The sequence below is a fragment of the Notechis scutatus genome, chromosome 12 (genome assembly GCF_049901735.1).
Source record: "Notechis scutatus isolate UNSWTSFEM ecotype Mainland chromosome 12, rNotScu1.2, whole genome shotgun sequence".
In the NCBI taxonomy this organism is placed as follows: domain Eukaryota; kingdom Metazoa; phylum Chordata; class Lepidosauria; order Squamata; family Elapidae; genus Notechis; species Notechis scutatus.
The window spans coordinates 3,061,143-3,070,606 of record NC_142020.1 but is presented as its reverse complement, the minus strand read 5'-3'; the positions used below and the strand labels follow the sequence as shown (position 1 = coordinate 3,070,606).

The 9,464-nt window shown below is 47.0% G+C and overlaps 1 protein-coding gene across 1 annotated transcript; it reads left to right on the top strand.

Moving 5' to 3' along the window:
• Positions 1-14: 14 nt before the first annotated feature.
• Positions 15-5,428, top strand: PGP (phosphoglycolate phosphatase). The gene is given in 3 exon segments (XM_026689509.2): positions 15-411; positions 414-629; positions 3,419-5,428. Coding segments are annotated over 3 exon segments (939 nt in total). The 3' UTR covers positions 3,745-5,428.
• Positions 5,429-9,464: the final 4,036 nt, after the last annotated feature.

The following is a 9,464-nucleotide window of genomic DNA, read 5'->3' as shown; positions in this document are numbered from 1 at the left end:
TCCGCCGTCCCACGATGGCGGCCAAGGAGTGCCGGCGGCTGGACGCGGCGCTGGCCCGGCAGCTGCTGTCCCAGACGGAGGCGATGCTCTTCGACTGCGACGGCGTGCTGTGGCGGGGCGAGGCGGCACTGCCTGGCGCGGCCGAGACGCTGCACCGCCTGGAAGCGCGCGGCGCGAAGCGGCTCTGCTACGTGACCAACAACTCCTCACGGACGCGCCAGGCCTACACCGAGAAGCTGCGGCGCCTGGGCTTCCCGCCCGCGGAGCCCGGCCAGGTCTTCGGCTCCGCCTACTGCGCCGCGCGGCACCTCAGCCGCGCGCTCCCGCCGGGCGCCGCCGCCTACGTGCTGGGCGGGCCGGCGCTGAGCGCGGAGCTGGAGGCGCTGGGCGTGGCCCACCTGGGCGTCGGCCCCGCCCCGAGCCGGGCTCCGCCCACTTCGGCGCGCGCGCCCCGCTGGACCCCTCGGTGCGCGCCGTGCTGGTGGGCTACGACGAGCACTTCGCCTACGGCAAGCTCTGCCTGGCGCTGCGCTACCTGCTGCGGGGCGACGGCGACGGGCGCGGCTGCCTGCTGGTCGGCACCAACCGCGACAACCGCCTCCCGCTCGAGGGCGGCAGCGCCGTGCCCGGTACGTGGCGGCCGCGGGGGACGGAGCCCCTTTGCAACCCGCCAGTAGCCAGAAAAGAGGGGGGGGTCAAGTAAAGCCGGGGCGGTGGAGTTCTGAGCAACTCGTGCAGGCAGTCCTCGACTTAGGACCACGGTTTATGTTGCTAAGCGAGGCACTGGTGCAGTGACACTTTGACCCGTTTTACCACTTTCCTTGCCACAGTGAACCATTAACACCGGGGTCCCCAAACTGGGCAACTTTGAGACTTGTGGACTTCAACTCCCAGAATTCTCCAGCCAGTCTTTCTGTTGATTCAGCTAATCTTCTTTTTTCTTTTTTCAGCTAATCTTCTAATTTTCTTTGTGGTTATATCACTTTGTAAGTTCATATTTATCCACCAAGATCCCAGACCTTTCTCCTTTTTGGTGTCCTTGAAGCCAACTATCAAATTTTGGGACTTTGTGTTTGTTCCCGTTGAAATCCCTATTTCTGGCTTTTGCCCTTTGCGTACTAACTTCTCCAGATGAGTTTTAAGATCCCTGCGTTAATATCCAGATGCAGTTTTGCTAGCTTCTATTGGTGCAAAAAAACTTACTGCTAGGAGCAGTTTTAAATCTAGTTGCTGCACAGCCAGATACCGGGTTTATGTTTGAGCTAAATATGTAGTTGTCTGCTTGAACTAAGCAGTTTTCTCAAACTTTGAAGCCAATTCTTCATTTTGGTCCTGGTCATTCATACCCAGGCAGCAGTAATTGTGTAGTATCCTCTCCCCATCAACCCAGAGCTTAAAATTAGGTGTGGGGGAGTTCCCTCGTCTCCTGCATCCGTCCACAGGGCTGTTGCTGTCACAGGCCAAATCAGAGCCCTGACTGGAGTGTTTCTTTCTTCGCCTTAGCATTTAATCTGCATGGCTCTTAATCTGATATTCCACATGTTTAGAGCAGAGGTCTCCAACCTTGGCAACTTTAAGACTTGTAGACTTCAACTCCCAGAATTGAAAGCTGGCTGAGCAAAGCTAGCTGAGGAATTCTGGGAATTCTGGGAGTTGAAGTCCACAAGTCTTAAAGTTGCCAAGTTTGAGGACCTCTGCATTAACAGAAAACTAGCAACCCTGATGGTGTTAAAGTGAATCTGGCTTCTCCCGTTGCTTCTCAGGAGGTTGCAAAGGGTGACCACGGCCAACGGTCATATGTGTGAGTCAATTGCCAAGCATCCGAAATTTGATCAGGTGACCGTGGGGATGTTGCAATGGTTGTAAGTGTGAAAGACTGTCCTAAGTCACTTTTTTTTCCAGTGCCGGTGTAACTTTGAACTAAGTGTCACTAAGTCACTAAGTGAACTGTTGTAAGTCGAGGACTACCTGTACTTGGGCCACTCAGAAGCCTCTTTGGCTCAGCTAAGGCTCCGAGGCTCTGCTCACATCTCTTGCCTTCCCACTAGTAAATTCTTAGCTTGATCCAGTGACTTATACGCTAAACCTCTTTCAGTTTAATCCTAAGAGGGAAAGGCATAACAATCCTTAAACAACCTTATACTAATTATACTGGGAATAGACTTTCTTTCTTGGAATTGTGTTAGTAGAAGCTGCATACAGCCCCCTCCCCCAGCAATAAAGCCCCATTCACAGGTCCTGGATTAAAGCCACGTGTAGAGTAATAATCATTTATTATTCTTTAATTGGTTTATATCCTGCTGTTCCATCCAGTATTCGTGATGTTCAAATATAAGTAAATACCATTTAGAACAGACTTTGGGTCTAATCGGGCATTTAACAAGCTATCCTATCCCAGTTCCACCGTTTGTGTTGTTACAAAACATTCCATGCATGGCTAAGAAGATGGAGAGAGTGATGTGCACGTGAGAATATTAAGTATTCTGTGCTTGAAACATTGGCAATGCCTAAGGAAAAGCAGGGAACGGCACATGGATGTGTCTTGGGTGGCACATGGAGTAGGAGAGGAGAGAGAGGCCTTCACCTACATAAGACCACTTAGATTTTGTTTTACCCAGAATAAATATGTCCTTGGTTCAACTAGATGATAGTCCACCGAGGACCTGCCAAATGCAATTTGTTTATTTCAGGCTCAAAAACAAAATTTCCCATTTTGTGTATACATGTTCTTTTTTTCCCTGGGATAATAATACTTATCACATAACAGAAATAGGGTTCTGTCCACAGAAACTTAAATTCTGTGGTCCTGAAGCCTGTTTATCCATTGCATCATGGTTTTTCGTTGCTCAGCTGATGTTTGGAATGATAATTGTGGCATCCATGCAGTGGTGGGATTCAGCCAGTTCACACCACTTCAGGAGAACCAGTTATTAACTTTCTGAGCAGTTTGGTGAACTGGTTGTTGGAAGAAATCATTAGGGCAGAGAACCGGTTGTTAAAATTATTTGAATCCCACCACTGCATACATGCATTTCCTTCTAGTGTTGCCATCACTCCCTGGATCTGGGAATGTGCTGACTTTGGATCCGAAGCTGAAAAAGCCTTTTGGAACAGGCATAGCTGCAAGCACACCACTTCTACAGTCCCTCCATTAAGAAGTGGCATTTCTTCTGGGATGGCATGGTGGCCATGAAATCCAGCACAACAAAAGTTTGAGCGAAGGCAAGGCAGGCAAAAGTTGTGTCAACTTCAGGCCCGAAGGGGCAGGACATCCCCAACTTCAGCCATATAGGGTTTTATTTTTTCCTAGAGCAAAGTAAAGACATATGACCTGCTCTGGTTTGCTACTGCATCTGCCCCTCCCCCTTTGCTTGCTGATTTCTTCATTTTTTTCTCTTTTTGGTCTTTCTTCCTTTAGGGACCGGCTGCCTTGTCAAGGCAGTGGAGACAGCTGCAGAGCGGGAAGCCTTCATTGTGGGCAAGCCCAGCCGCTTCATGTTTGAGTGTGTGGCCAGCGAGTTTAAGATTGACCCTGCGCGCACAATCATGGTTGGTGACCGCCTGGACACAGACATCCTCATGGGCAACACCTGCGGCTTGACCACCCTCCTCACTCTCACCGGGGTCACGACCCTGGATGAGGTCAAGGGCCACCTCAACAGCGGCTGTCCTGAACGCAGAAACCTGGTCCCTGATTATTACGTGGATAGCATAGGGGACCTCCTCCCTGCTCTCACCGATTAAGGAAGGGAGATGCTCTGCAGAGGTCTTTCTTCACCCCCAAGGCACCTGCAGTCTCTTCAGGCTGGTAGTATTTTCTCAGTTACTGCGGTGCACACAATTGCTGCTTGCAAAAGTAAGATGATTTTCGTGCACAACATTCAAATTGAGTTCTCTGTTTACAAATTCCTGTTTTAAAAAATGCACTTTGAAAGAAAGAGGGAAGTGTGTGTGTGTGTCTATCAGCTTTCAGACACATCAAGCTGTGTCTGGCTGGTGTTCAGGTATCAGGGTGGAGGCCTGTTCAGCTGAGCTGAAGGACTGAGCAGGCTTCTGTTTAAACCTTGCACTGTGGTGTTTTGTAATGCAATCTTTGGAAATTCAGGGAATTGAGCAGTTTTAAGGGCAGCTGCTCTGGTATCTGAGACTAGATTTTAAGATTGGTTTTTATGATTACTTGGGTTCTGGGTCAGATATTTCAGGGGAATGGAAATCATTGTGTATCCATTCGTAATGTTTTTGCTCCTGCCCAGTGGCATTTGCACTGCTTTATATGCAAAACAAGAAATACACCATCAGGCTTCATACGTTTCTCTAGACATTCTTTAGAATTTCTGATTATGGTACCTATTTTAACAGCATATTGCAAATTGGTTTTATTGGTCAAACATGTAACAAAAGTCCATCATTCAGAAATCAGATTGAATCGTATTTGAATTACTTGACTAAGTGTCAGGATAGAATGCTGAGTTCATTTGTCAGTCAGTTGATAGTAGGAATTCTTCATGGCAACAGTGAATTTACTAGCATTTTGTTCTTCAGTATCTTAAATACATGCAGGTTTTTTTTTTCTTAAAGCCATTTTGAAGTCAGTGTTGATGAAGCAACTATATTAACATATTTAGTGCTTCCTATTGGAATCTTCTGAGTTGTTGATAGGACACAAGAAAAATCTTTTGCAGATCTTTCTTGGCACTTGCTGAAAACAGATGTATGAACCATTTTTGCCTTGTCGGTCTGCAGTAAACATGATTGCACTTTTCAGGTGCTCAGGTAGTTTTCTTGCAGAATCAGTTGCCAGATTGTCACCTTTAAAAAGTATGTAGACAAAGACTTTAAAAAAATGGGAACCAAGGAAAGATACTTCTTTTTTTGCTTCAAATGTATTTCAGTTATCTTGCATGGGCAGCATTTTCAATATTGAAGGTGCTTGAAATTTCTCACTTTTTCATACAGCAATAATTGCATTATCTATAGTGATTATAGATATACATTCTGTGATTATAAATTACATTAATCTCTCCACCGCTTTCGAAGTGCTGAAAGATAGATGATTACGTCTTCAAATAATTTTTCTCTTTTTTTCTTTTAAGTTTATCAGCTTTTTATTTGTAAGTCTAAAAAATTGTTCTCTTTTGATTATGTAAACTCTGTGAACCAATAAAAAGAAAAGAAAATGGATCTCTTGGGAGGACTTGTTCTGAGACAGTTCCAGAGAGATTCAGGACCATGTCAAATCTACATTAAATGCTTAGATGGTCAGAGCAGTTGCTCAAACAAGCTGGCCACAAAGTGGAACCGGCCATCTGCTTTCATTGTATCTTTTCTTAACAAGCTGCACTGTCAAATTCTCAAGTGGGCACTGTAAAACTGCTATCTAACTTCAGTCCAGACCTTGAGTCACATTAAACATAACGTTTGCTTCCTTTTTGTGTGTCTCATCTTTTCATTTTACACTAAAGGAAAACTTTTTTTTCCCTTAGGAGTATTTTAAATGAGACCCCCAAGGCACCCCTACATATATTGATTTATTGATAGGTTGGGTAAGGAGAAACCATTAGGCAAAACCTGGAACAGGGAAACCTGGAACCTGGTTACAAAGATAGGCATTTTACTGCTTCTATTTGATTGGTTACAACACAGCAAGGCACTCAATGTGAACCATATGGAACATTCTCCTTCCAGAAGTTAAGTGTACCCTGGTACTGCTGGCCTTTCATAAGGCCCTAAAGACTTGATCCTTTGCCCAGGAAGCCCCCACTGTGTGTGGTCCATATGCAGTTCAAAATTCAGGTGGTCATTTTTATAGTCTAAAGCAGGGGTCTCCAACCTTGGCCACTTTAAGACTTGTGGACTTCAACTCCCAGAATTCCCCAGGCTGGCTGAGGAACTCTAGGAGTTGAAGTCCACAAGACTTAAAGTAGCCAAGGTTGGAGACCCAGAGCTAAAGCCCTATAGTCTAAAGGGATGGGGCCAAGGTAATTTTGAGATCACCTTTCCACATAATTTCTGCCCATCCTGCTAGATCTGGCCAGGGTTGGTATGTTCTAGCTCCTCTTTATGTATGGTCACCTGGTAGAGGCTGGGTCTCTTATGGTGCCTATCTTTCAGCACAGCTCTCCCCCCCTGTCCCTCCCCAGATACCAGCCCTTCTCCCTGTTGGCCTTCAGAAAACGGTGATGGCCTGGCTTTTTCATCAGGCAGTGGGGTAAGGAAGTTGATGGACAAGGTATAGAATGGTTGAAAGATGATGGTGAGAATTCTCAAGGGCTCAACTTGGCTTGTTATAAATTATCTCGGCCCATCCGTCTCCTGTGAGACCATAGTTTTCCATGTAACCCATCCCCCAAAGGAAGCAAGGTTTGAGTCAAGTCGTAATTTGTTGAACTGCATCCAGGATTATTGTGCTTCTCAGCATATGGGGTCTTTCTTCCCTTAACATCTCCCAACAACTGTTTACGTGCCTTACTCCAAAGGACTGTTCTAGGAAGGCTTTAACAAAAGCTTGCAATAATTAACAGCATGAATAAAAGAAATGTGGAAAATGGAAGTTGAAGTTGGGAATTTTCTCCTCCCCCAAGGAACATCAAATGAATTGCAAACTCCTCCATGAGGGTGTTTGTGAGTCCATACAGTAAAAATAGTGTTTGGTCGCAGGCTCTGATGAGTCCAACAAGTTCAATTGCTGCTGCAGCAGGACAGACTTCTGGCAAGAAGGAAGATTCCAAAACCGCACGAAAAGAATAAGCAGAATATCTGGCACACTTTTCTCCTGCCTTGGAGACGGGGGCCTCCAGAGGAGAAGAATCAAGTCCAGATTTTCCATAGGGACGTCAAATGGCTCTGGATCTGGAAGAGATCTGTATTTTACTGGAGTTAGAACACTCCTTGCAACCCACAATAAGAAGTCTAGATCAAAGGGATCTTCTCATCTCCCCCTCCATCAGCCAATTCCAAATGAATTCTATCTGAAACCCAATACATGCTAGCATCCAATTTACACCCCAGGTCCCTTCCCAAAAAACCCAACCGGCATATAGTCACTGAGTAAAAAGGCACGTTCAGTAGTCATGAACCCCAGTTGTGCCCCACCTACTCCCCAAAGGAACTAAGAAGCAGTTCCAGAAGCCAAATAGATTTGTTTGAAGCGGGGAATTTGGGAAAACAAGATTATAAAGCAAAGGGTTGCACTGGTGTCTTTATCAGCAAAGGAACTTTGTGGCCAGACAGGTTTGTACCCACAAAAGGACCGGCTTGATCCATAGTTGCAAACCCAAAGCTCACTATCTCAGCCCTAGTGCTTCTCCTCCTTAGACTAGACATACCCAGTTTACTAGCAAACTGGAGGGACCGCAGAGCTCAGCTTTTCAGCCATAATAGAGGGAGGGTTGTGGGAACGGCGCCCAGTTTTAAGCTCGAGCTGTGCTGTGCACAAATACGCTTGTTTGAAGGTGGGGAATGAGAAGGCTTGGTATAAAAGCATTTCATCTCCTCCATCCCACCTCTTGTTATCAGAGGGTCTCAGAAGGAGGAGGGAGGCTGGTGTGATCTCTTGCCAGGTATGATTGCTTGGCCAGAGAAGAGGGCAGGTGTGCCACAGAAGGATGACAAATGATGACAGGCCCCCGTGGCCCAGATCTCAGAGCAGGCTTGCTCTGGAATCTCTCTTCAGTCCTCTAGCAGGACTCTATAAAGCCTTAGCAAGGCCACACCTAGACTACTGCATCCAGTTTTGGTCATCACTCTATTAAAAAAGATGTCGAGACTCTAGAAAAAGTGCAGAGAAGAGCAACCAGGATGATGAGGGGACTGGAGACTAAGGCATATGAAGAACGGTTGCAGGAACTGGGCCTGGCTAGTCTAGGGAAGAGAAGGACCAGGGGAGACAGGAGAGCAGTCTTCCAATATTCGAGGAGCTGCCATAGAGAGGAGGAAGGGGTCAAGCTATTTTCTTAAGCGCCTGTAGGCCAGACAAGGAATAATGGATGGAAACTGAACAAGGAGAGATTCAACCTGGAAATAAGGAGAAACTTTCTGACAGTGAGAACAATCAACCCATAGAACAGAAGTTGCCCTCGGAAGTTGTGAGAGCTTCATCACTGGAGACTTTCAAGAAGAGATTGGACTGCCATTTGTCAGAAATGGTGTGGGGTCTCCTGCTTGGGCGGGGGATTGGACTAGATCAGTGATCCTCAACCTTTTTACGCCGCGCCCGGTACCGGCATCAGCTGGGCGCCGCCATCTTTTTGATGAAAAAGTGCTTCCGGTGACCTCACGGAAGCACGTTTCATCAAAAGATGGCGGCGCTACGCTCCGGTGAGCTTTTCCTGGGTAGAAATAGCTTTCTATCTGGAAAAGCTCACCGAAGCGCTGGCGCCGCCATCTTTTTGATGAAAATGTGCTTCCGGTGAGCTTTCGGAAAAGCTCACCGAAGCACTTTTTCATCAAAAAGATGGCGGCGCCAGCAAGCCAGCGGCCCGGTAGGACTTGTTCGCTGGACCGGTACCGTCCGTGGACCGGTGGTTGGGGACCCCTGGACTAGATGACCTACAAGGTCCCTTCCAACTCTGATTATCGGTTATCTTAAGGAAAGAAGGTTGAAAGATAAATGTAGCTTGATGCTTCAGCTATCCCCTAGAAGAAAACTTTTTCTCTTCTGCTGGTGTCTTCCCCAGTACTTGGAAGACTCTCCCTTGGCTTGGGGGGAGGGGAGTGGGAAATATACTGAAGCAACCTGCATCCCAGCTGCTGTGGGGCATCCCCCTTTGTGCTGCATGCTTGACTTCAGCCCGGTGGCTCTTTTCCCCAGCAAAGCTTTTGGAGCTGGCGCCTGAATTCCCTGAGATCAGCGACCTCTGGACCCCCAACGAGGTTGTGGGAGCTTCATCCCTGGAGGCTTTCAAGAAGAGACTGGACTGCCATCTGTCAGAAATGGTGTAGGGTCTCCTGCTTTTGGGGGCGGGTTGGACTAGATGACCCTCAAGGTCCCTTCCAACTCTGTTAATCTGTTAAGGACATCCAGGAATATGGAGAGCTGTCCTGCTTACTTAGTGTCCGTGCAGATTGCAAACGGAGAGTTTTCTGCACAATGGGGAACATGGTGAGTTTTGGGTTTGCATCATGCTCTTTTCAACTCCAGGTGAGAACAGTGTGGCCACCTGGAGCTGACCTGTGGCCAATCTTGAAATCCTTTAGTAGGTGCAGATCAAACAGCAAAGATGTGAGCTAGGTTGGGAAATCAAAATCAAAATAATCTTAAAACAAGGCAAGCCCCCTTCCACATTGCTGTCCTGATAGTTGCTTTTTGTGCCATGGACGAAACAGGAATCAAAGCTCCTTTTCACGTTTGCAAAGGAAATTTGCATACTCAAAGGTGCAGATGTTCTCTACTTTCTCAAAACAGGAAGTCTAGAACTTTCCTCCCACAAGGGCCTTGCAACCTTGAAGGAGATAGAAAGAGAGGG